This window comes from Sinocyclocheilus grahami, unplaced genomic scaffold (genome assembly GCF_001515645.1).
Source record: "Sinocyclocheilus grahami isolate Dianchi unplaced genomic scaffold, SAMN03320097.WGS_v1.1 scaffold152.1, whole genome shotgun sequence".
Taxonomy (NCBI): Eukaryota; Metazoa; Chordata; class Actinopteri; order Cypriniformes; family Cyprinidae; genus Sinocyclocheilus; species Sinocyclocheilus grahami.
In genome coordinates, this window is record NW_015505331.1 from 91,338 (window position 1) to 118,273 (window position 26,936).

Sequence of the window (26,936 nt, forward strand, 5' to 3'; positions counted from 1 at the left end):
CTTCCGGAATTCTTTTCCTTGTAAAAAAGACTGACTGTGTCTTTTCTATAGAAAACCTAAACCCCCAATCATATCCCCACTCAACCATACCACTATCTCGCCATGTCTACAGCTGAGCGGAGGAGACGCGTGATACATGACTCACGCTCCCGGGAACAACAACCTGACGTCATATCCCCTGTTCACATGATTGGATAGAAATCCTGCCAGTCTGAAGCTCGTTGGCGTAAGGGGCGGGACACCGCGGCCCTCATTCACGCAAACCCGTCAGAGGCGCTGCACAAGTGACTGGGTGAGCAGCGAATTGTGGTGCTTTTAATACATCATGATTTAATAAGGGTAATTACAAGGTTAAATATAACAAATGCTATCATAAATAATAATCTCACAGGACAATGATTCAACACACCAACAAATAGTGCAGCAAACAAACGGTAAATGATTTGTACATGTGTTATTCAAATTCCAATAAATATTTACGCACGTCAAACACACAAAAAAGAGCTATATAACTGAGTATTTGTGTGTTTGAATAAAAACAGAAAGGTTGCAATTGTCTAATTTACAAGAACTAATTTTTTTACATGTTTTTGTTTTTTTTTTGCTTTTCTACATGGCTTTCAAATTCCCTCGCTCTATTGATTTTATGTATTTTGTATTTATTTATTTGTTTTGTTCGTTTAGTAACTGCGCATGCAATACCAGTGTCCTAAACAAAGATTTTATTTTCAATATGATGGATTTTTCTGAATTATGGATTTCAAATTCCCTCGCTGATGTGTATTTGTTTGTTTGTTTGCAATGTAACTGCGTATATAATACCAGTTTGTCTATGGGAAGTAAACTAAATCTGCAGAGACCCCTAGCTAGTGTTTGGAGCTCGTAAAGCATAAGTGCGCATGCGTGCGCCTCTGCACCTGTTCAGCAGTGCCGCGCGCTCCCGATTCCTCAGCGCGCCGCCGTGCAAAATATGGGGGCGCGCTCTTTATGGTAGGTCTCAGAAGAGGGGGAGCAGCAGCGCACGAGCGCGCCGTCGTTGTCAGGGACGGACGGGGTACAGCTGGGAAAAACACATACACACGCACGCACACCCCCGTCTCCGTCACACACGCACATAAGGCAAAAACAAAAGCGCCTCTAAAGGAGGAGAGAGCGGAACGGTAGAGCAGGAGCATGCGGCGAGGAGCAGGGGCTGCAGCAGACCTTTGTTTGTTTCCTGGAAACCCTGGAGCGCGAGGGAATAAAATGGAGTGGTAGGGGCTCCGAGGCGCGAGAGGCGCGTCCACCTGCTGCTACCGGGGAGGCAGTCCGGGCTCGCGAGAGAGGGGGAACATGGTGAGACCGCTGCATTGAAGAGGGATACAAAAACAACAACATATGACAACATTCCACACGCCGAGCGATCAAACGGAGTCTTAAGTGCGTGCGGGACGTGCGGCCCCGGGTGTAACGGGAGGTGAGTATGTGGGCTGCGCGTGTTTGTGTGCGTGATGCGGTGAGTGGGCCAGTGTCTGACGCGCGTCAAACGCTGCAATGAGGAGAAATGGTGGCGCGAGTGTCAGCTGTCATGAGGCGACCATATTGCACAGGTGTGATGAAGAGGAGTCATGGCTCAGTGTCCTGCGGAAGCTATGAGTCGCAGGCCGTCGTTTGAGGGGACAGAAAGCATTGGTGCTCATGACGAATACGTGAGGCAAACACTCTCTCTCTCTTACACACCATCCCCCCCTAAGCCAAGGCCACAGCTATATACGCACTCTTTCACAGACAGCAATAACACGAACGCTGTCATGTGGCGATATTCTATATGTGCCGTTTTACGGATTTTCATTTCCCCTGCGTTTTGCTTGCAGTCGGCGCGCGCGGCACAGCGCCTGCGACCGATGCGGCATTTGGCGATGGGAGATGCAGAATAGCAGAGCACGTATCATAGCGCACCAGGCCTTCAATAATTAAGGGTGGGCTTAAACCTGTTACGTCTCTCTGAATAATGTAAATGCTCTGGGTTATCCGAGATGTTGAAAGCGTGCTCATCTTTCAGGCTCTTGATAGCATCATGTTTAGAGTATGGAGGAGCTGTCGGTCACCGGACACCTGTCCTGGGAAGATGTTATGGAAGTTTCTTTGATGCTGTCAAGCTGCACCGTACGCGTTGGGCTATAACAGAGCTAAAGTTCTGTCGTGCACAGCTTGAACCACTAAAATCAATACCGCAATCAATCAATTGACGAAACAATCAATCAGAGGGGACGCTTAGGTCTGTTTGTTTTCCACACCGAAGCCAGACTTGCAGTCAGTGTTTAATAAACCTTCTACCTTAAGTTAAGTAGTCAGTCAGTGTAGTAATGCTTTCTGAGTCAGTCAGTGTAGTAATGTGCAGTGTAGTTTCTGTGACATAAATGGATGGATGAGTGGGTGATATTTTGGTTGCTTGTCTGACAGATTGACCAAGGACAGATTGCAGCAGATTTATTGATCTCTGAAAAAGATCAAACAAACTCAACAAAAAGAAAAAGAATTTGCCGACATGGATTTGGTCTCTCCTTCTCTCTCTCTCTTTATGCGTCTTTCTCTCTAGCTCTCCACCTCTCTCTCTCTCTCTCTCTCTCTTCTGTAATTCCATTGTCTGTCTCTTGGGTGGATGTTGAAGCTGAATAAATATTAATTTCGTTTTTAATAAAAGCAGTTTGCAGACAGTGCCACTGCCCTGTTCTCCCTCTCTCTGTCTGCAAAGCTGGCAAGAATTAGCCCAGCCATGGTGTTCTCAGAACAGCCCTTGGCTTTTTCTCAAACTGTTACTGGTTTGGAAGGAGCAAATCCTATATTATATAGTCATTTCCAAATCTGAAACAGTACATGCCGGAGAATGTTTTTAGTGTGTAACAGTGTGTGTTGTTGAAAGGGGTGTTATGGAATTTTCTATTACTTGGATTTATTCTGCCATCAAGCCCGATGTCTAAACACAGATGATATTCTGAAATGATCCAGAGAATGTAAATATTTACTGTGTATACTTTTAAATAAGACAAACGTGTTTACAGTAGCATTTATTGAAATAGTTAGGCCATAACCACAATGGATTTGAAAGTAATGGTAAGTTGTATATGCTGAAATAGTAATCACAGTAAATGCTGATGTCTTTATGGGAAAAATCAGTTATTATCAACTGAAATCTGAAAGTTTAAAAATGATTTTAAAAAGTTTAAAATTCTGCACCTATCCACTGCAGTTTCACATGGAACTCCAAGCGATAGGCTATTGAAATTTGATTTATTTTAAATTGTTTAAATAACATCTATATTTGACGCTTATATAGAAAAATAATAATTAAATTGGAGCAGCAAACCTTGAGCACTGAAATACATAATGCCCACTCAACAATTTCAATACTCGTGTAATTCATAAATCTCCAGTAGGTCAGTTCTGAATTCCTTCCTATGTAAATTCACATCGTGGGAACACTTCAAACAGTGTACTAGAGATCAGCATTTCTCCCCACAGCATAAGCAGTGCTGTCATGTTTATTTATTTATTTTTTAAATAAAAAACTGCATGTCTTTTTACTTGCATATATGGCACACTATTCTGACACATGCACACACAGCCTGAGGCAAGAGAGAATGCACTTTCTTTTCTCTTTCTCTGCTGTTATAAAGCTCTTTTATTTATTTCACATCCTCAAGAGTTGTACTTCACAGTGAAGGGCAATCAGAGGACAGAATGATGTAAAACAATACAACTCACTGTAATGCTGGAGAGTAAGAGAGACGGAAAGTTAGAAAAAACAGGACAAAAATCGAGGAAGTACTAGAGAGAGAATTCTGATTTGTAACTCGTACTTAGCATGGTGAATAATTTTTTTTTTTAAATCTTTGAATTGTGGGAATTTAAACTGAATTTAAGTTTTGAAAATACTGATGTTTTTCTGTTTTTTTTTTCTTCTGGTCAAGTACCACTAAATTCTCAACAGTCATTCTTAATCATTAAGCTGATGATAATATTTTAAAGGAATAGTTCACCCAAAAATTTAAATGAATCACACCAACATGAAATCTCTAAAAATTCTGTATGCCTGTATGACTCAATGGAACACAAAAGAAGTTTATGAAAATATTCTAGGTTCTCTTTCTATTAAATTACCATTTTCTGAAACTTTTTTAAACCCTCTTATCTCTCTAGTCTTTTCTGCATTCCTCTTCTGCTGTAGGTTGTTGTACTAGTCTTATACTTGCCACTATGTACTGCAAATAACTTTGGCAACTATGACAAACTGCTTGAGATATTAATGATTTTGGATATCTGCTAAATGAATAAATATAACTTTAACACCTTAACAATACTATTGGTTTATCTGTCAAATCTAGATTTTGCAAGGTTTTTAAATAGTCTTCAGTGCTGACAGATTTCTGTGTGTGTGTTTCTACAGGCTGGACAGTGGTAATTATGTTAGTGAGAGAGAGAGTCAGTTCAGATTGATGGATGTTCTACAGGAGTCCCGATTCTCAGGGGCAGATCGCAGCCCCTGCCCAAGAGATGCTAGTGAAAATGGTAGGTGTTCCCATGCACATATAAAATGCAGCATTTTACACAATTATGTATTTACTATGAAATATTATATTTTAACTATAATTATCTGCACATTGTTAAAAAAATCTAATTGATTTCAGTGTAGTGTATATAAAATTCCTCTTTATATCTATATATACATATATTTACAAATGTTTGCCAGGAAAAATATGCATTTTACCTTAAGGATCTTTCTCTTCCTCTTCTTTTTTTTGTCTCTTTTTTTTTTTTTTTAGAACCACATGACCCATTGGCAGATATGTCACATGATCTAAGGCACTGTGATGACATCGCTCCTGCAGCGCTGTCCCTGCCCTCCCTCTGTGGCCAGAGTCAGACCTCTGAAGGTCCTCTTAGCTCAGCTGACCTGCATGATGGGTCTGTCTCCAACACAACCTCTCTCTCCTCTCTCTCTTCATTCTCCTCTCTTTCCTCACTTTCATCTCTCTCTTCTGTGCCCTGTTCCAAACCTGTGACGCCCTGGTCTGTGCCGCAGACCTGTGACAGGTCATCCTTCTCTAACACGGACTCCAGGGGCAGAGACTGCCTTAGCTGTCTGATCCCCAAAAATCCGACAGAACCAGAATCCTGTGAGTCCGTACTAGGCTTTGCCAGCATCAATTTGCAATGCCTTGGCCCCGCCCCCAGCGCAGGTCGCTATGGTGACCAGGTTCTATCTGACCAACTGCTCAGCGGCCCTGCCCATCCAGCTGTAACCAGTGAGGGGGCTGATGAAGGGAAGTCGATGCAGGAGAGCGAATCAGATGAGGATCCTGCATCCAGGAGCATATACGAAGGCCTTGGAGAGGAGGCGCAGGACTGGAGCTGTCTAGAGACTCTCATCAGTGAGAGTCGTATGGAGCTGTTGGACTTATGCTCCCGCAGTGAACTTGCAGTCAATCTGTTCTGTGAGGAAGATGTGGAGAATTACATGTTTCAGGAGGAGGAGACTGCACTCAGTACTGATGTCTGTTCACTAAAGATACGCTATGAATCCTATCAGGATGGAGTGCAGGAAAGGAGTGAGTCTGCCCTACAGGATGAGTCTCAGCTAGGTTTCTTTCCTAGCTTACCTTGCAGTAGAAAGGAGGGGCCAAAAGAGAAACCAGACCAATCCATTGAGATTAAGGCTGATGACCACGTGACCCCTAATATTAGCCCAGACAGTAACATTCTTTTTGACATCAGTAACTCTCCAGAAGATTCCGGCGAATTCAGTGATGACAGCTCTTGCACAGGCTCCCCAGACCATGGGCTCTCCCTCCGCCATGGCCGCTTGTCCAGAGAGAACTCTAGCTCCTCCAGCCAGCTAAGTTACCGCCTCAGAGCCAAGAGAAAGGTGGCCTACCGAGAAGACTACTTGTATGATGTGGACTCTATAGAAAGTGAGAAAAATGCAGAAAAACGAGACAAACAGCCTGCTGGGTTCAAGAAAGAGCGTGATGACGACTGGTGCCCGAAGAAGAGGCGGCGATCCAGTCGGAAAGACCCACCTGTCATAATAAAATACATAATCATTAATCGTTTTAAAGGCCAGAGGCACATGAGAGTGCGGCTGGGACGAGTCGAACCATCACCTGCTGTGGTCTGTCTGAGTCCAAATGCTCTTCTTCACTATGAGAGGCTTGCACCATTAAAAGCATACTGGCAGGAAAGAGAAAAGGAGCAGCAGGAGCAGAACAGATTAACAGCTGCAGAAACAACCAAACGTCTCAATGGCTGCAAAAGACCAAGCACTACACTTAAACGCAAGCACAGGATGGCCAGATTCAGGATCCAGCAGATCCATACAGTGCAGAATTCCCTCCCCACCCAAACTATAGTAGTCCCCACACACAAACAACCAGAGGGGACTGAATCCCTGAAAAGCACAGAGGAACCAAAAGATGACATTACTTGTATTACACACACTGCCAGGGCTAAAAGCCGAACACAGGAGAGAGAGGAAAGAAGAAAGGCAGGTAAACCAGGGAAGATAAAAAAGTTCAAAAGTGAAGCAAGACTTCGGCTGAAAAAGTTAAAAGAGGCTGAGATGCAGGAAGTTCCAGAAGCCCCTGAGATTGAGCAGTGCAGCCTATGTTTACCAGAAAACCTTAGTAACTCTTTGGAAGTTAATGCCACAAATGAAACCTCCAATAATGACCCTGAAAAATGCACTTTGTCCCCAACTGCTCCAGGGACTGATGGAAATGCTGAACTCCTCCCTGGGGGATACCTGCAAACTCTTCTCGAAGCCGCTGAATCATCAAGCACTACTAACATCAACTATTTCCATCCAGGGCTACAGAATCCCTCACTTCAGCCAGTTCAGAGCTGTGTTCTCTCTCCTCCTTCTGAATCAGAGCTGCCTCACTCTCCTCCACCTATGAACCATGGGCCCCACCACACACATTATACTGAGCCAAACCTTACTGAACCAAACCAGCCCATTTCATGGCCATCCCAACCATCTGCTGAACAGCTGCCCTTCTCCCCAGACATCCCAACCCAGTCGCCTATGATGCCATCGGGCTTTCCCACACCATTGCCTGTGATAGCAGGGGATAGCACAAATGTCACAGGCTATGGGCAAGTGTCTCTATCAGGGTGCAGGGTGTCATATGAAGAGTCCCAACCTGATGATGATTATGGCTCGAGTCCGGCTGGTTCTCGGAGTGACAGTGGTGTAGGGCGACTGGTTAGCTTTAACTCCCTGGGGTCACTTTCTGCCACCTCTAGCAACTATAGCTCGCTCAGTCTGAGAGAGGGAGAAAGGGAGAGAGAAGAGGAGATTGGTGAGATCAACGATGGCTTCTTGCCGCATTGCAGCCCACGGCTCGTCCTGCAGCAAAGTCTAGAGGAGGTTGCTCCTCTCCGAGAGTCAACTGACCTCTTAGATATCTCCAACTTTACCCCTGACAAGTTCCGTCATTCATCGCTATCTGAGATGTCCCCGCCAGACACACCTAACTCTTCCCCTCAACTGCTGGGGAATTGTGGTAAAGTTGGAGAGTTCTCGGAAGCAGCAGAAGCAAATGTACAATGGAACTGTGGAGTTGTCACACAGCTTAATCAAGATGGAAACCCACACCCACACCTCCTTCAGATACACTCTTTCAATACAGAGGAGGAAGAAATAGGGCTAAGAGATCACAAAGGTTCAACAAAAAAAGGTGGAAAAAATGGACAAGGCACCAAAAAGACCAAAACTGCTAAAACGGTAAAAGGAGAGAAAGTAAAGCTCCCACGTCAGGGTTCTCGTTCTGTGCGGAAGATCAAAGCCTTGCTAGAGGGAAAAGCAGCCAAAAGTGTCGGAGGGTCAGAAAGTGGTGCTTCTTCCCCTACCCCATCGCTTGGCTTAATTGGAGCTCAGGGGGAGTGGCCTATTACTGGGGGACTGTCAAACGATGACCAACGAGAATTCCAGGAACCATCTAACATCCTCTCCAATATTGTGTCTGGCATGGCAGAGGTACAGCGTTTCATGAGGGCCTCTGTGGAACCTCTTTGGGGGCCTTGTCTTTCACCAGGTCAGCATGCCCTTCAGAGCCAGACATTGAAGATTCTGGGTAGTGCTGCTGACCTTAAAAAGCGGGGTGGTGCCTCAGGTGGAGGTCGAGGGAAGAAAGGGGCTGGGCGTGGTGGTAAAGCACTGCCTAAACGTCTCCCACCAGGCTTCTTTCCTACCCTTGGATTAGACTGTCTCCCACTTCCACACCGTCCAGCCCACAAAAAAATGTATCGTCACAAAAGCAGCGCTAAGTTTGCCCGTGAGGAGCTCTTGGCGGGTAAAAGGGACATAAAAGGAGTAGCATTGACCGCTTTGGTTGAGAAACGGAGGTAATATTTTCTCTCTGCAATGTGCCCCTTCTCTTTCTCCGTTCCCTTTCCTCGCACCCTGCCAAATCCTCCTAAAATCCTTTCCACATTTCAGAGCTGCATGGCACAGACTTTACCCACAATCCTTTGCCTGGCCTACTGGAAGGCAGGCACATCCTGCATGTCAGCCCTGCTAAACTACCTACTAGACTGACTGAAGTCTCACTGTCATGGCTGCACCCTACTCACCATTGCTGCTTTTTTTTAATCATTTTTATCTGACAAATTTTCAGTTGTTTTTATTTGTGTTTTGTTTGTTTTTCAAGAAGAAAAATGCCTTGAAAGTCTTTGGATTCTCTTTTAGTGTGGTGTATTTCTAAATATAATTTTTTTTTGTCTTTTTGTTTTCCGTTGCAGCTATAACACTGTATGTGTTAATTCGGTGTCACAGAACCATGGTTTAGACCGAACCCAGCGCCCTGCTCTGTCTCTCAGCAAATGGTTGCCTTCTGTTCAGGGGTCAAAGGTCATGTGTAGTATTCTGTGCTAAGAATTGGTTCCCCTCGTTTCTGTGCCAACCCCTCAGAACACTGGGCTTTGACCAGCTAAAAGAAAGCAGCTTGACCAAGATGCTCTTGTTTTCTGAGGTTCTGAAATTTCAAAAGAGATTTTTTCATTATTGTTGTTTGTTTATAAGTTGTGAAAAGGGGGTTCATTCATCTGTTCTGCAGTGAATCTCCTCCTGCCAGTATCAAAATGCTGTTGTACACAAACATATGCACTATTTACAAAACAAGATTATATCAAACATGTTTAAATTAATGTGCCAAACTATGAACAATTAAATGTACAGACATTTTTATCTACATAAATATTTGCTGTTTTATAATGTGGCAGTGATTGAGGAGCGAGCGTGTGTGTGCTTGGGATGGGGGAGTTGTTAATCTGAGATTCACTCCTGTTGCATCACATCTGTACAAACAGCTAGCGGCGAGGAGTCATCTCAACAATCAGAAGAAATATCTTGTTGCTTTATTTTCTCTGTTTTACACTCCTGGCTAGTTCAAGATTAGAGGCATGAGAGATGCATGACGAGAATTGGTGGGAGGAAGCTGAAGTGCTATAATGGCAGAGAAAAACATTGGTTGCCTTTCATTCTGATGTATTTCTGGATGGTAAAAAATCACTGTTTGTGTGTGACAAGGTAAGAAAATGATCATTCCTTCTTACAACAAGACATATAACGCATTCTAACTTGTTTATGTCCCCAAGTTTCTAGTTCAGTAAATATATTTCTCTGTACGTCTAATTAATTTTACACCCTCAAAACCAGTTAAGAACAGGACCAAATATTTTTTTGAAAGTTTTTCTAATTTGTTGCTAGTGATATGCATGCATTTAAAACATGATATGAATATGTGCTGTGAATGCTGATCCCCTGTATTACTTTCTCTGACTCGCCTGTTTTTTCTTACCTGATCTCAAAACCATTGTTTTTCTATTGCTGTTGGAATGTTATTTGTTGTGTTATAAAAAGAGGGAAAGATGCCAACTTGGTTAACTTTTATGTGCTGTTTATCTTTTTTTTCTACAACTCCCTGGATCCCCTCTTTTGTGAATACCCGTTTGAAAATAAATATTTTTTCTTTTTGCTGCCCTTACGTTCATAGAGTGTGAAACACTTTTGAGTTGTTCAACACTACATTGAATTGACGATTGTAGTTTGAGAACTGTTCCTCCTTTAGTGGGTATTTGTGCAAATGCTATACACATTGCTTTGAATGAATTGAGGTTAAATTATTGGAGTGTTGATATGATGAAGAAAACAGCCGCAGATGATGAGTGACATTCCACAGCTGGTGGTGCAATTCAGAAGGGAGCTTTGAAAACCCCTTGATTTTAGGGTGAAATAATTAGAGCTGCATAGCCAAATCAGCCTCATCAAGCCCAGGAAATATTGGCCGGTAAAATTGAGTTTGTTGTCCTTTTTCTTTTTTTTTCTGTGCTGAGTGAATGGAGATGTAACACGGTTGGTTCAGGTCAGTTGGCTCAGGGAACCCAACTGCATTCACATCTCTCATTCCCTCAGCTGCTCATCTCGCCATACAAACTCAAGCTGCTCTCAGCGCTGCCCCCTGCTGTACTGTTTTTACATAGCACTACACTTTTAAACCTGCAGGACATCTGTGATGCCAGTGCAGAGTGCTCTTGTTCATATATTGAGAGCAAAGTTTTACACAAGTGAAAACTTTATAGCACACATCCCCTGCACTGACCGAAGCGTCCATATTTTTAAAAGTTCTTAAACAGTGTTATTCCCCTATTCAGTGCATCATGTAAAATCAAAACGGCATATCAAAAACTTAATTGTGCCCTATTTATGAATGTATTATATTGTCAAGTTGGAAGTATTTTTTTCATGATTTATTTGACAGTACATTACTTTTAACTACTTTTGCCTTTTTTCATCATCAAGGGGGGAAAAAAGAAACCGTTTCTACTGCCTGGTCTGTCTTCACCAGGTGGATTCTCAATGAACTCTTGATGTAGGAAAAAAAAATAATGACCTGTATATTTTTCATTGTGCCAATTTGTAACATATTTTCTAAGTGTATATTTTTCTTAGAAAGTGATGTGAGGTCGTTTTTACTGTGGCTTTGTTCTTTTCCCTTTTCAGCAAGTGAAAAGGTTGCTTATTGCCATGATGTTTTCTTTTTCTTTTTCTTTCTCTCTCTCTTATTTGTTTTTTGTTTGTTTGTTTTAAAACCAAAAATTGAAAATACTATAAAAAAGAAATAAAAAACTATTGTAAAGGAGAGAGGAGAAGAGCAAGCTATGACTCTTTGTTGAGTTTTTGTAATTGGACCAATCTTGTTGTAAGAGTGTTGTGCTCTAGTAAAATATATATATTAATTTAAAGATGAAAAAGAAACCATGAAAACAGACAGTGGAACAATAACACAAATTTGTGATCTCATTGCTGTTTTATAGATTTTCATGTAAATTATTCTAGTATTTTGTTTTTGTTGTATCTGTCACAAAAGTTGAAATATTTGTGATCAAGCCTGTATGGTGACAAATGTAATATTGGTAACTTGCTGAGTTTTGTAATCATGTTTATGGAATAAATATTAATTAAAAGAGCTTTTGATCACTTGTTTCAGAACTGTCTCATTTTTGCTTGTGGAAACGTGAACAAATTTTAATTAGATCAGGCTTTAGCGACTCTCTGATTTTCTACATAGTTTTTCTGCGTAGCTAGTCTGGTACCAAACCAAACGGACAAGGCGACACCTGTGCTACCACTAGAGTGCCCTAATTACTATTGCTACCAGATAATTTAACTAAAAAACTAGATAAACCAGCTGCACTGGAAACATAATTTGCATGATTTATGAAGCATAGGGTCATTGCAAATGTCTGTTTATATTTAAACTGTATACAGTGGTGTGAAAAAGTGTTGGCCCCCTTCCTGATTTCTTAGTTTTTTGCATGTTTGTCACACTTTAATGTTTCAGATCATCAAACAAATTTAAATATTAGTAAAAGATAACACAAGTGAACACAACATGCAGTTTTTAAATGAAGGTTTTTATTATTAAGGGAAAACAAAATCCAAAACTACATGGCCCTGTGTGAAGAAGTGTTTGCCCCCCTGTTAAACCTGTGGTTTATCACACCTGAGTTCAATTTCTCTAGCCACACCCAGGCCTGATTACTGCCACACCTGTTCGCAATCAAGAAATCTCTTAAATAGGACCTGCCTGACAAAGTGAAGTAGACCAAAAGATCCTCAAAAGCTAGACATCATGCTGAGATCCAGAGAAATTCAGAAACAAATGAGAAAGAAAGTAATTGAGATCTATCAGTCTGGAAAAGGTTATAAAGCCAAACTGAAAGCTTTGGGACTCCAGCGAACCACAATGAGAGCCATTATTCACAAATGGCAAAAACACGGAACAGTGGAGAACCTTCCCAGGAGTGGCCAGCCGACCAAAATTACCCCAAGAGCACAGCAACGACTCATCGTTTGATGATCTGAAACATTAAAGTGTGACAAACATGCAAAAAAATAAGAAATCAGGAAGGGGGCCAACACTTTTTCACACCACTGACCGAGTGTGCACGAACGAAGTGAAACGCTGGAACCCTTCTTTGAAACTGTAAACTGGAACATCATAAAGTGTGTTGCGCATATGTCTGTTTAGCTGCCAGTCATCCAGCCCCCAGACATATGTCCAATCATAGCCCCGAAATTGACGCGCGCCGCAGTTTATGGGCGTGTTTAACACTGAAGTGGGCGGGGTTACGATGGCACTTGGTGGATTTGCTGCGCGGACGGACCCGAATCAGAGTAGACAACCGGCACCAGGCCCATGGCACTTCCTTTAACCACATCATCACCATGGACCTACATGCATCTCAAATTCAGGTACACACTGGGCTTCGCCTTTCCTCCAAACACGCTCAAAACGCCCTTATCTCACGAACTGAGATGACTGGCATAACCCTACAGTTAGGCCTGAATAAAACTGGGTGGGCCTTAAATTTCTTCAGCATTTTATAGTTATGAGACTTGGACAGTGGCGTTTTTTTAATGGTATGATTTCGAGTGAATGTGTTTTATCTGTTTTTTGTTTTTAGGGGTTCTTTGACATCCCAGTTGATAACTTGTACGCTGAGCCGGCAGTCCTCAAATGGATAAAAGAAAATATCAATGAATGGAAGAATTGCACCATTGTTTCTCCTGATGCTGGTGGAGCCAAGAGGTGTGCTTTCTTTCCTTTTCTGTTTTGCAAAACACTGGGTCTCGTTCACTAGCCGTACATACACACAAATGTGAACGTGTTTACAAAGGTTTTTACGACCAAATCATGGTTCATCAATATCTTTTTTTATTTTTTATTTAAATTGACCAAAAAAAATGAAGGAACACTTGATACACCACATACATAAAATTTATTTACTCTAGGTGGGCTTATAAACGTATTATGATGAAAAATTATTCATAGATATTAAATCTTTAAATAATTTGTGACTGTTTGAGGTTGTGGACAGGTGTCTTTTATACTGATAACAAGTTCAAACAGATGCCATTAATACAGGTAACGAGTGGAGGACAGAGGAGCCTCTTAAAGAAGAAGTTACAGGTCTGTGAGAGCCAGAAATCTTGCTTGTTTGTAGGTGACCAAATACTTATTTTACAGAGGAATTTACCAATAAATTCTTTAAAAATCCTACAATGTGATTTTCTGGATTTTTTTTCTCATTTTGTCTCTCATAGTTGAGGTATACCTATGATGAAAATTACAGGCCTCTCTCATCTTTTTAAGTGGGAGAACTTGCACAATTGGTGGCTGTCTAAATACTTTTTTGCCCCACTGTATATATATATATATATATATATATATAAAACATTTTATCACCAGTTTAAAAAAAGTGGCCTAATTTTTCCAGATTTGCTGAGAGTGACTAAAGCCTGTGCGGAAACCCCTTATATGGAAATGGTTTGGGTGTGTTTTATACAAATGGCTAACCTCAGACACACTGTGGCCAATTTAGAGTACTCCACATTCATTGAGATTACAACAAGGTTAAGAACAAATTGGAGTCTGTATGCACATGTTGTGAATTAGATGGAATTTTTTACAGAAACAGTTTTCCTGTGTGTATAAATGAATAATTCACAAAATGAGAAGAATGAGAACCATTCTCTTTTTTTTGTTTTTTTTTTCATTCACTGTCACTCTTGTTTCACATTGTTTTCTCTTTGTGTATCCTTCTCACATTTTGTTTGTTTTAAAAAGTCTTTAAAAAAAGTGCTTTATCATATTTATGAGTATTGGATTACATATCATTTGATTTCATAGCAGCATAACCATTTCAGGTTGTTAAACCTGGAGAATTGTAGTTTGTAATGTTGATCAGGCTCTTGAAGACGATGGAAGTGAGTGTGTTTTACTCTTTTAGGTGTGGAGGGTAAGGAAATGTCAGTTTTTTTGTGGTTATGTGTGAGTGTGTGACTTGGCTAACACACTCACTTGGCCTAAACCTTTAGCTGTACATTATAGTGGTGGGCTTTTTTTTATTTAAATCATTTTGAAGTCTTTTAAAGCTGGGCTAATTTAATCATGCTGATTACATCATGTGATTTGTTTCTTGAGAAATGGACTGACTACAGCGCCCCCTTTTGTAACAGTTTAAGACACTTGAGTGAGTGAGTTTATGCACACTGGTGTTTGTACTTGTTTTTACTGTAACTTTTGTGCATGTGGCTTCTCTGAGATTGCGACACTTGCAGAGAAGCCTGAATGCATCCATGGTCATTTCCCACTGTTGTGCAGAATGTTACTTAAGAATTATGTGCTCATTTTATCAGAGTGACATCCATCGCAGACCGCCTGAATGTGGACTTTGCCCTAATCCATAAGGAGCGGAAAAAGGCCAATGAGGTGGATCGTATGGTGTTGGTTGGGGACGTGAAGGACCGAGTGGCGATTTTAGTAGACGACATGGCAGACACGTGTGGGACAGTATGTCACGCGGCTGACAAGTGAGGACACGCATGATACACAATCACTTTCATGCTGAAACAAATATGCGCTTTCATGATTATCCTGGTAATCTGTCAGGCCTCATGCCTCTGTGTTTAATTGCTTGTGTGTCTCTGTCCTCTATCAGATTGGTGTCTGCGGAAGCCACTAAAGTGTATGCCATCTTGACTCATGGCATCTTCTCTGGGCCAGCCATTTCTCGTATCAATAATGCCAACTTCGAGGCAGTTGTGGTCACCAACACAATTCCACAGGAGGACAAAATCAAACACTGCAACAAGATTCAGGCACAGACATTTATCTTATAGAGAATGATGTTGTGGTTTAAGGCTGGGTCATAATTTCTTTTTAATCTATTTCTGTTTTCAGTAAATTGAAAAGCATTTAAGATATTAAACTCTTATTTATTTATATATAAGCAAATGGCTGCAATATAACAAAGAGTGAAAAATTTAAGGGGGTCTGAATACTTTCCGTACCCACTGTATATATATAAAGTAAAAAAAATTTAGTTCAACATACTATTTTATCAAAAATACACTAAAAAATAGGAATATTGTTAAATATTATCAGATTTTAAAGTAACAATTTAAAAATATAATTTATTCTTGTGATTAAACAGCTGAATTTCAGCAGCCATTACTTCAGTGTTCAGTGTCACATGATGCTTCAGAAATAATTTTTTATGCTGATATGGTGCTCAAGAAACTTCTTATTGTTATCATTTATGTTGAAAACAGTTGTGCTATTTTAGTGGAAATGGTGATGCCTTTTTTTTTCAGAATTTTTTTGGATTAATAGACCGTTCTAAATAAAATTAAATAAGTTTACTAACTCCAAACTTTTGAACTGTAATCTGGTATTACCTTCTGGAATATTATATCTGATTTGGGTGTTTTTCAGATCAGTTTTTTCACCCAGAGCATGTTAACTAATTTATTTCTCTTTCCCTCTCCAGGTGATCGACATTTCTATGATCCTGGCTGAAGCTATTAGGCGAACTCATAATGGGGAGTCAGTTTCATACTTGTTTAGTCATGTCCCCTTATAACATATACACACACGTACAGACAACATGTCTTCACGCATGCCATCACTGTGTACAAACTCATATGATGGAGAACCATTGCTGGCTCTGTTAAGCCATGTTCCTTTGTAAGAGTCTCATACATGCACCATTTAACTGAAGACATATTCTGGACCGTGAATGAAAGCCCTTTGTGCAACACACAGTTCCCTCTTTCTGTTGCATGTGCTGACTTACCTATTTTCCAAGAGTATTGTGATATGTAACAACTCCTATCATCATTTCACCCATCACTCTATGGTATATAAATGTTACCTGCATGTTAGACTGAGGATTCACTTGAACGTTGCTGTCTGTTATTTTCTGCCTTAGAAACCATTTAAAACCAATGAGACGACAACCCCTGCTTATAATGAAAAATCTCCTGTAATACTGGAATTTTTTTTATGTTTTAGCTCTGAAGTTTGTGTAACTTAAAGGTACGATAGATGTTTATGACTTTTGTAACACTTTAATTTAGTTATAGAATCGAATTACTAACATGTGGTAGATTGAAATAGAATATGGGTTAAGCCCCTTTAGATTGCCATTGTTATGGCAGCTGATTTTTTTTTTCTTCATTTGTTTCTCTTCTCAGGTTTCAGTTTTAGGTAGATTTTTTTTCTTCTTCATTACTTTATTAATTTTCATCTCTTCAGGGTCTTTTGACAGGATGAAAACCAAGATCTTGGTGGAAAAATGAGGTCACATTTTTAAGTTGTGATAAAATGTTTCTTTTATATCTATGTTCATGTTTACAGTTACGCAGCGCTTTTGACTGCTTGATCTGTGAACACAGATCTGTGAAGTTCCCTTTAGATTTGACTGAAGACACACCTAAATCCTAATTAAGTGGCTACTGTAGAATTGGCCCAAACAATCAGCTTGTTGAACTATATTTTTGTTGTTTCTTGCTTCTAACTGTGTGGGTCAGTGTGTTTGGTTTGAGTACGTTTCTTTTTCCATGCTACTTAAGCGAGAACCGAGATAATACACTTAACAATCCTACAGCTTACACTGGAGCAGTAAGTGAGATGACAGCTTGATTTGATAGGTCTATGCCGTTTGCCTTAATGAAGGAGAAAGATGCTGACGATTGTATCTCATCTGAATGCAGAATGATGAGTAAAGTATTTCATGTATAAACTGCACACCCGTTTGTGGTCTAATTGTTCAATTTTTATACAATTTAATAATTATCTTTTTTTCGCATTGAGATGTTTCATGTATTTTATTTGAATGATTTCTGTACAGTTTTTAATATATTTTAAATGGCCTTTCTTAATTCATAAATTCGAAAACACGGCACATATTTAGTTTGGAAATATTTCATTTGATATTTCCATATCGCACGGATTTAAACGTTTATAAACTGTAGTAACACTGTGGTAATACATTAGCGCACTAGCTAGGTGGCGCAATTGTTTAGTTTTACAGGTTGCAAGGCAGACTTTCGTAAAATAAGAATAATTAATTCCGTAACTTAAAAAGAAAATAAAATGTAAAAACGTTTTTAATGTTTTAACGTAATTTAAAAGACATTACCAATATCGGTAAACAGATGATGTTTAGAAAATTATTGCAAATGGTTTGAATCCGAAGAGATATACATTTACCTGTCCGTCACTCAACAGACACCATAATAAAGGCGTTAATATTTAAGTAATTTGAGGAAACGGATTCGCTAAATGATCGTGCCTTTTGTCAGAGTCACATTAAACAGACCCTTATCCGAATACCGACGCGTCTCGAGCACAGCGTCGAGCTCGCGTTCACCGTGCTGTCTGTCCTGACTTTATCACGCTACACCATTGCGGGATTACCGTCTTATCTTAACTAGCAATGTTCCCACGGCTCCGCACTGCGAGCTATCCTGTTATCATCCACTTGTCTTATTTATGGAAGCCTGTTTCGAAGTAATGTGGAGTAGCTTATATGAGTGACAGAGAACGCGCGTGCTTGGTCACAAGGGTCGTTCATTAAATATATCAAATAATATTTCCAAAGTTATTACTGAGGGAATGTTGTTTTCTGTCACCAGCAAACCAATACAAACGGACTCGCGCGGTGAAAGAGAGAGAGGACAGAGCGCTCGCCTAGTTACCTCCTTCCGACCTCCTCAACTTTTAACCCCGCAGCGCGCGACGATGTTGACGGACAATCGCTGATTATTTACTGAACAGTTTGGAGTCTGAGCATAAATTCTGCACCAGATATGTGAGTACTACGAATTTCTCTTCTTACGCTATTTAGGGCGGCTCCTCAATTTTGTATTTGTATTTGGAAAGCACAGGAACAAGCATATTTATCTTGGAGGAGAAGAGGTGTTCGCGCGATGTGGGTGTTTATGGTGAATCGTGTCGCCGTGTGTGAGTTTGGACTGGCGTGTCACGAGCGTGTGAATGAAAAAGGTGCGAGGACATCGAAGGCATCACGCTAATGGCAGACAGGGAATGGATGGAGGGAGAAAGAGACACGGCAGAAGGCTAACGGGGTTGAGAAGAGAGGAAAATCACAATTTAAACGCTCTCAACTATTTTTGCAGATATTTTTATTTATGTTCAGTTAGGTTAAAAATGATAGGCCTTTTGGAGAAATAGCCTAACAAATCAGTCGGGACGAATTTAAAATTACGTCTGGTGTTTTTCGGAAAACAATGAGGTAAGAGACAACAAAAATCCAAGTATATGCGAGGAAAATATAAAGTGTAAATAAGTTATTCGATTCTGTTGGAATAAATGAAGATAGTAGGCGGCAAGTCGAGAATTTCCGATAGCCGGCATAGCCTATAGATATAATAAATGCAATAAATGTTTTACATGAACAACTACAGCGTTCTGTCCTAACATTCTCTCCATCGAACGCAAAAATAGCTGAAAACGCGAAACGGCAAATAATTGTATCAAGGCAAAATATAGGCTATATTATCTATTACTTTGTTAGTTACACAATCATTTGAAGAAATTAATTGATTACAGTTTGTGTGGATTTTTATTTAAATTTAATTAATTTTTATTTAATTCTGGAGATCACCTGGTGAAAATATTTGTACTATTTTCCATTGCGCATCTTTTAGTTCACCGTAATTAAACTCAAACTGGGATATGGCGAATTTAGAGATCGGATCTCAGCAGTCATGTTCCGGCGGCGATTCTCCAGCGATGGAATTCGAGAAGGATAAAGATTCCGGACATCACGGTCGGTGCAAAACCGGGTCGCCGCCACTGCAAACTCAGCTCTCCCAACAGGTCAGCCATAACTGTGCACATGCAGCCTACCCGAGAATGCGAGGCCAAAACTCTGCTGTCAGATTTTTGTCAATATTTGTTTAGGCTAATACTGTATTGTAATAATTGTATTATTATTATTATTAGCCTATTGTTATTATTATTATGCTTTCTGTCTAGTTTATTTTAAGTGGAATTATTAATTGCACATTGGAAATTCACTAGGAAGATGGCATATTTACAAATAAATTAATAATGTTTATATAACAAGCAAATCGACATTTTGTAGCATCACACTCAGGATTCAATACAGGAGTGCATTATTTATGTTAGCCTACGTAGTGTATTTAGATCATTTCCTCTGTCTCCAAAATGTACATGCGAATCTTTTTAATTTGCTATCAAATTCAATATTATTAACAACTGTTTTCACAATTATGATTCGTAAGGACTAATAAAAAAAAAAAACACACTGGTAAAAAAACAAACCCATTCTTTATTTAAATATTATGTTATTATATTGTTTGTATTTGTCAACGTATTTAGGCAGGGAAAAAATGAAAGAATCAGCAGTAATTTGCATTTCTCCCCCCTGTATTTTGCCGACCCTCGCGCGCAGAGTATGGAGGGGATTAAAGTTTATTTGCACGAGAGAGATCTGTGGGCAAAATTTCATGATGTCACCACGGAGATGATCATCACCAAAGCTGGCAGGTGAGTGACACTTTTTTCATTTTTTTCTACCCCACAATGTATGTGCATTATTTCACAATAATTATTTCATTATTTATTCGAAAATAGATTTCTTTTTATTGAATATTCGTGGATCCAAACTATTTTCAACACAAAATTCCCCAGGCGGGAGCAAAACGGCCCCTGGAGGACAAAAGTGAGAAACGGCACAATTTGCCATCATATTCAAACATGCTGGCTGTATTAGGATATTTTTGGTTTGATTCATTTCCAAATAAATCTATTCCCATTTTGCTTGTGTTTTTAACTATTGGGTCACTTTAAATAAAGCAAAATTAATATCTCTAATTATGTGTGATAGACATTAGAATGATTGCATTATTGCAAAAAAAGACCTCTTGTCATGACATCCTTAACTTACTTAATGAGCAGGAAAATGTTGACAAACAAGACAATACTCCATTGTATTAAAATTATTATTATTATTATTATCATTATTATTTGACTATTGTTGTTGGCTCTTTAATGGATCATTAATCTTTTACAGACGAATGTTTCCCAGCTACAAAGTGAAGGTAACAGGCTTAAACCCCAAAGCAAAATATATCTTACTGATGGACATTATTTCAGCCGACGAGCATCGGTATAAATTTGCAGATAACAAATGGTAAGAAAGTAATAAATTATAATTTATATAAACTATAATGCTAATAAAATACATAAATTAATAGAAAGGTAAACATTTATAAAGATGTTTGATTCTTTTTCAACAATGAATATTAAGAAGACATTTTATTAAAAAGATTTTGATTGGTGATTGAATCAATGTATGGAAGGCTATTGAGCTGATGAAAGTGACTGAATGAAAATGATAGGTGTAGCTAAATCAATGCATGGAGGAATGCTAAGAGAAAGGTATGCATAGCATAAATAGAAATTAACTCTGTTGTGTGTTGATGTTGTGAAATGATGCAAAAACAATGCAATTATAACAACCTGAACTTTTATCTCAGAATTGTGGAGCAGACAGAAAGTCCTTATCTCTTTATATCGACCAACTCGTTCATGTCCTATCTGCTCTGCAGGTCCATCAGTGGTAAAGCTGAGCCGGCGATTCCAGGCCGACTGTATGTGCACCCAGACTCACCGGCTTCAGGAGCTCACTGGATGAGACAGCTCGTCTCTTTCCAGAAACTCAAGCTCACCAATAACCACCTGGACCCTTTCGGACATGTCAGTGATGTTTCCAATCAAATTGAATTGGTTATTTAAATTACTGATGAACATAACTAAACTCTCCACTGGTTTACACCTCAGTTGGATTGAACTGGACATAGAACAGGGTTTCTTTGGGTCTTTAAAAGGCCTTAAAACTCACCCTTCCATAAAATAAGGACTTAAATTAAGTCTAAAGTTCATAAAGTCAATGTTGTATGCATTGCTAAATTAATATCTTCCTCAGTACGTTTGTCTTGTTTTCCAATACATATTTCTGAACATCGAGATACATTTTCTTGAGATGCAAAATGAAGATATTTTATTATTTTTTTTAATTCATAAACACTTAATTTTTATACATTTTACAGAAACAAGATTTCTTATCTCATGTCTCAAGTAAATCTATCTTGATTTAAGACTCTTTAGACATTTGCCCTGGACAACAAGACAAACGTTCTGAGGAAGGACAGAGGTTGGGAGAAGAAGTATTCTTTTTTTTTTTTTTTTTGTAAACCAATTTAAAAAGTAGTAGAGGTCCATTGGAAGCTGTATTTTCAAACTCTGAAGTGTTGCTAATAGATCACATTGTGTTCTTTACATTTTCTTTGCTTGGTCTTAAAAAGGTCTTAAAACATCTTGCCCTCATAAAACCTGCAGAAACCCTGATGGAACCAACGTGTTGATAAGGAAATCTCTTCCTGTTATTTGTTGCAGATCATTTTAAATTCCATGCATAAATACCAGCCTCGCCTGCACATTGTGAAGGCAGACGAGAGGAACAGCTTTGGCTCCAGCAATACAAGTTTCTGCACACACTCATTTCCTGAGACAACCTTCATCGCTGTAACTTCCTACCAGAACCACACAGTAAGCAGCATGACCCCTATGATAGTAAATAAATGGATAGATTTGCAGAAAGCAGCAGTGTTCATCTTTAATCCTCTGTTTTTTTAGATCACTCAGCTGAAGATTGAGAATAATCCATTTGCTAAAGGTTTCCGTGGAAATGACGATATCGAATTGCATCGCATGTCCCGTACACCAAGGTGGAACACACATATTTTAAACATATTAATACGCATGCAAACATTTTACTTTAGTTGATCATAACAGCACCATGAGTTTGTATGTAAGTAATGATGAATCACTAATGTACTGTATTATTTTCAGTCTTCATTTATGTGTTCTATGTGCCTGCGTGTCATTATGTGTTGCATCTCATAGCCACTGATGTTGTTGTTTCAGATACACGGAGAATATGTTGTCCTTTTAACTAGCAGGGTTTAGGAATAAAAGTCAAAGCTTTGTGTTGCATGTTGACTGTATTGAATGTGACACACAAGAGAGGGATATTTATAGTGTAACAATATTAAGAGCAGAGCTGCACAACACACTGTCACACAGAGGTCACTGAAGGGCTAATGTGTGTGTGTCTAAGTAAATGCGTTTTTGAGAGAGATAGTGAGAAAAACAGAGAGAAAGAGGAATGAGTCAGATTGGAAAGGGAGTATAGAAAAGATTTTTGGCTACTGTAATTGTCTCTTAGCTTAGCAATTTAATTAGAAACGATCAGTACTGTGCAAATTATATCCGTTACCCTCGCCGCCCCACCGTGCCAATACAAAACATGAGCCTGCTCTCTCTCTTTTAACACCCTGATATATCAACTGTAGTGGCAGTGCTTTGTGACTCTTCCCCTAAAAGTTCCCTGATGGACTGAGCTTCTGAAGTATTCTGAATATATCTTTTGAGTTCTTTCTTAAAACGTCTTTTTTCTAATTTCTCAAATTTTGTCTGGGCCTCTGCTGTAGGAACCAATGCATCTGATGCCTATTTGACCCTTTTTCCACAGTAAGGAGTATCCACTTGTACCACGTAGTACTGCAAGGCAGCGTGTATCACCACCCTCTCCTGACTCCTGTCTCTCTCAGGCAGAATACACTTTGACACAAAAACCCAGTCCTGGCTACACCTGCTCTGACATTTCAGGTACGTGGTGCAAAATAGAGGTTGATTTTTTGTGTAATAATATTTTGATTATTTGTATGTTTTATTTTCACAAATGTAGATTTGTTAAAGTTGCTACAAGCTTTGTGGCATTAAAAAAAAAAAAAAAAACAATCCTTAAAGGTCCCATATTTTACACCTTTCTGGAGTTTTATTTTAGGTTTTGATGTCCTTAAGAATATATATTTGCGGTATAAGTACCAAAAACCATCTCAATATATTTTTACTGCTCCTTTCTCAGGAGCTCTGCTGAGATCAGGTCGATTTTGGCCTGTCTAATTAGTATTCATGAGCCTCTCTTCTGATTGGCCTGTTGTTTTCTGAGTGATGCATGACGCCAACCACAAGTAACTAGGGTCAGCCGACGTCACAGCGCTAGCTGGAGGCAACAAAACAAAGGGGAAACTGGCGGCGGCTTATTCAAACCAGCGCAGATTCGGCTACATAAGGAGCTTAAAATATCATCTGAAATTGAAATGTATATACATCATCATGACTAGATAGACACGGTGAGTTTGTCTTTACTATACACATTAGGTGTGATCCACCTCATAGTAACAATCCTGTCAGATCGTCCATCCTTTGAGTGAGAGTGTAACGTTACAGGTCAGCCGATCTGGTTTGTGGTTAAAGTTAACCTTTTCGACATGTTTCCGTGTTGTCGTTGCTCAGCAATGGCATGGACACGATGTTGTCTGGGGGCTTGGCAAAAGGAGAGTGGGACGGTGGGCGGTGCTCGGGGCTGTGACTGAAGGCGGTGACTGAGTTGTTCTGACGTCAACTTTTTACGGAAGTCACAACGGTTCATGAAAAATCACAGCTACTTTAAGCAGGCTGTGTGAATTTTACTGTGGACTGACTGTTTTGAAACTTACATGGTAGTTACATAGCACCTAGACCTCAGTTATCATGAATATCAGGAAATTTCAGTTTGACAATATTGAACCTTTAAAGATGAGTGCCTTAAAACTCTCTAAATTACTTTAAACTTTACTTGTGTAATTTACTTAAATGTAAAAATGTAAGTTATAATTTGATTTAATATATTTCAGAATTATTTGTATTTTTTTTTACTTGTATGCAGCTTTGAATTATTGTGGGCTTTTTAAAAAAAACAATGTTTGTTATTTAAAGAGCTTTAATAAAGTTTTTTTTAATTCAGGTTCTGTAAGTACCGGTAATATTCATAATTATAATTGACAGTTAACTCTCTCACTTGAAAATGCAACAAAAATTATTTAAAATTAATTTGCCATTAACAACACTCAAGAAAACTTTTCGTTCATTTTGTCATATTTATTATCTTGTATTTGATTTTTCCTGTACTAATGTATTTGTTTTTCCCCCCAACTAACACAGACTGTATTGAGATATCCGATTCGTGAGCAAATTACTCTTATGAACACGTTTTCAGTCAGTCAATGAACTGGCAACCATTATCTGTTTCGTAAAAAAAATTCTGCCTGTCGAGTGAGAGAGAGGCTAGAATGTTGGGTTGATTGATAATGGTTGTAACGTCACCCAAACAAAGTTAAACATTGGCATATAAACAACCAGTCATTAAATAGACTGCTGAAAGTCTAACAAGACAAAAAAAAGTCACGTGACATTTAGCCAAGTATGGTGTCCCATACTCAGAATTTGTGCTCTGCTTTTAACCCATTCTAGTGCGCGCACACACATCAGTGAGTAGTGATCACACACACTGTGAACACACACCCGGAGGAGTGGGCAGCTATTTTTGCTGCAGGGAGCAGTTTGGGGTTTGGTGCCTTGCTCAAGGGTCTCACCGACCTCAGTCATGGTATTGAGGGTGGAAGAGAGCGCTGGTCATTCCCTCCCCCCACCTACAATCCCTCGGTACCGAGACTCAAACCCGCAAGCTTTGGGTTACAAGTCCGACTCTCTAACCATTAGGCCACAACTGCCCCACTTTATTTATTTATTTATTAAAAGTACCTTACAGTATTTAAATGGCACAAATAGAGTCAGGGTCACTAGAGTAACAAAATCATATTGGAACAGATTTATACGAAATATAACTAGGTAATATAACTAAAGTATAAATCACCATACTTTATAACATTTAAGAAGTCATAGTCTACTATTAAGTATTAGTCAACTATTAACAGTTATGTAATTCAACGGAGAGGTCAGTAAAACAGGGTGTTACTATGAAGGAATGTTTTGTATTGCTTTTTTTAAGTAGTTTTACTTGTATTTTAAAATAAGCAATGCATTGTATTGTGTTGTAGGACTTAAGAACTGTCCATAAACTTTCCTTAAACTACCAGTTCCTTTTCCATTTTTCTACAGATATTTTTTTCTTACAATGTAATTTGTTTTATTATAGGCGCCTTAATCTCATGCATTTTTGTTGTCTAGACCCTGTTATGTATGTGGCAGAGAGCACTCTGTAAACCTTTTGGCATTCTGCATTCATGCTATTATTAATTCAAAAGCTCTGTGGCAGTCTTTTAAGCAAGCAGCAACAAACTATGTAAACTCAAAAGAATGAGCAACTCTTTTAAGGCAGAAATCCACATTGATGTGAGTGACGTGACATGTGGCCAAGTATGGTTACCCATACTAGGAATTAGTGCTCTGCATTTAACCCATCCTAAGTGCACACAAACAGCAGTGAACACACACACACCGTGAACACACACCCGGAGCAGTGGGCAGCCATTTATGCTGCGGCGCCCGGGGAGCAGTTGGGGGTTCGGTGCCTTGCTCAAGGGCACCTCAGTTGTGGTATTGAAGGTGGGAGAGAGCGCTGTACATTCACTCCCCCCACCGACAACCTGAGACTCGAACTCACAACCTTTGGTCTACCGACTCTCTAACCATTAGGCCACGACTTCCCCTGAAACCAGCATTTCAGGGCTGATTTGCCAAGTCTCTGCTGCAATGATTGAAACAGGTTTGTTTTTCTCTCTGCAGGTGACCACACCCTCACTGAAACCCCTCCCACTCATGACCCCACCTACCACCTCTTCACCTACCAGCTCTCTCCGGAGGTGACCCCTGTGCACAGCACCCCCTGCAGTATGGACACCACACAGCACCAGCCTTGCATGTATGGAAGCTCTCAGGTGGGCTTGGAGGACCTCAGGTGGGCTTCATATACAGACAGCACAACTTACCAAAGCTTTTCTTCAGCTAAAGAAATGGGTGGGACATTTGGTCCCCCCACTGACTTCTCTCAGGAACTGTATCCACAATACACCTGTGAGGTGGGTGTCCAGTCACACTGCATGATGACTGATTTCTCGCTTTATGCTTGCAATCGATCATTCAGCCAAAACCAACAACCAAACAGCTGGTGCGGGGGAAGCTGAGCAAGTGTGTGTGTGTGTGTGTGTGTGTGTGTGTGAGAGAGAGAGAGAGAGAGAGAGAGAAGGAAAAGAAGGAAAAAGAGTCTGAATAATTGTGGTAATGTACTCATAACTTTATCCTGAAATCACAAGTTTGCATTTGTTTTGCTTCACAGTTTCTACCTTGTTGTGAATAAGGTCTGGCAAATTAAAATTATAATTTTTAATCAAAATAATAAATAACAATAAAATTCAACAAATTGCAATATAGTAGCTGCAATTGTTATTTCACATATTGGTATAAATATTTTTATATATTTCGTAACATTTTTTATAATTTTTTATGTGAAGAACTTATGACACATCAGCAACAAAGAACCAATATAATGCAATATATGCAAGCATATACAGTATATGCAGCTTTATTTTAACAGCAGTTTTTAATTTAAAACTTGCATTTTAAGATGTGACTAATCCTAAGAAAGTTTTT

General features: G+C 39.5%; 3 protein-coding genes across 5 annotated transcripts; all 3 read left to right on the forward strand.

Moving 5' to 3' along the window:
• The first annotated feature begins 958 nt into the window (after nucleotides 1-958).
• LOC107592265 (protein KIAA2022-like) lies at nucleotides 959-10,841 on the forward strand. Its single transcript, XM_016281683.1, has 4 exons — nucleotides 959-1,456; nucleotides 4,427-4,548; nucleotides 4,803-8,385; nucleotides 8,782-10,841. Exons 2-4 carry the CDS (start codon nucleotides 4,476-4,478, stop codon nucleotides 8,912-8,914), a joined length of 3,789 nt encoding a protein of 1,262 aa, XP_016137169.1. The 5' UTR covers nucleotides 959-1,456; nucleotides 4,427-4,475; the 3' UTR covers nucleotides 8,915-10,841.
• Nucleotides 10,842-12,598: 1,757 nt separating this feature from the next.
• LOC107592351 (ribose-phosphate pyrophosphokinase 1-like) lies at nucleotides 12,599-17,135 on the forward strand. The gene is made up of 5 exons (XM_016281852.1): nucleotides 12,599-12,796; nucleotides 13,009-13,133; nucleotides 14,744-14,917; nucleotides 15,046-15,205; nucleotides 15,877-17,135. Exons 1-5 carry the CDS (start codon nucleotides 12,599-12,601, stop codon nucleotides 15,967-15,969), a joined length of 750 nt encoding a protein of 249 aa, XP_016137338.1. The 3' UTR covers nucleotides 15,970-17,135.
• Nucleotides 17,136-17,587: 452 nt separating this feature from the next.
• Nucleotides 17,588-26,645, forward strand: LOC107592384 (T-box transcription factor TBX5-like). 3 transcript variants are annotated; one of them, XM_016281880.1, is made up of 9 exons: nucleotides 17,588-18,201; nucleotides 19,061-19,232; nucleotides 19,831-19,925; nucleotides 20,452-20,571; nucleotides 20,990-21,137; nucleotides 21,837-21,989; nucleotides 22,077-22,168; nucleotides 22,975-23,111; nucleotides 26,073-26,645. In XM_016281880.1, exons 2-9 carry the CDS (start codon nucleotides 19,089-19,091, stop codon nucleotides 26,468-26,470), a joined length of 1,287 nt encoding a protein of 428 aa, XP_016137366.1. In that variant the 5' UTR covers nucleotides 17,588-18,201; nucleotides 19,061-19,088; the 3' UTR covers nucleotides 26,471-26,645. The 3 variants fall into 3 exon arrangements, with proteins under 3 accessions (XP_016137366.1, XP_016137368.1, XP_016137367.1); XM_016281881.1 differs by lacking the exon at nucleotides 17,588-18,201 and adding an exon at nucleotides 18,604-18,645; XM_016281882.1 differs by lacking the exon at nucleotides 20,452-20,571.
• The last annotated feature ends 291 nt before the right edge of the window (nucleotides 26,646-26,936 follow it).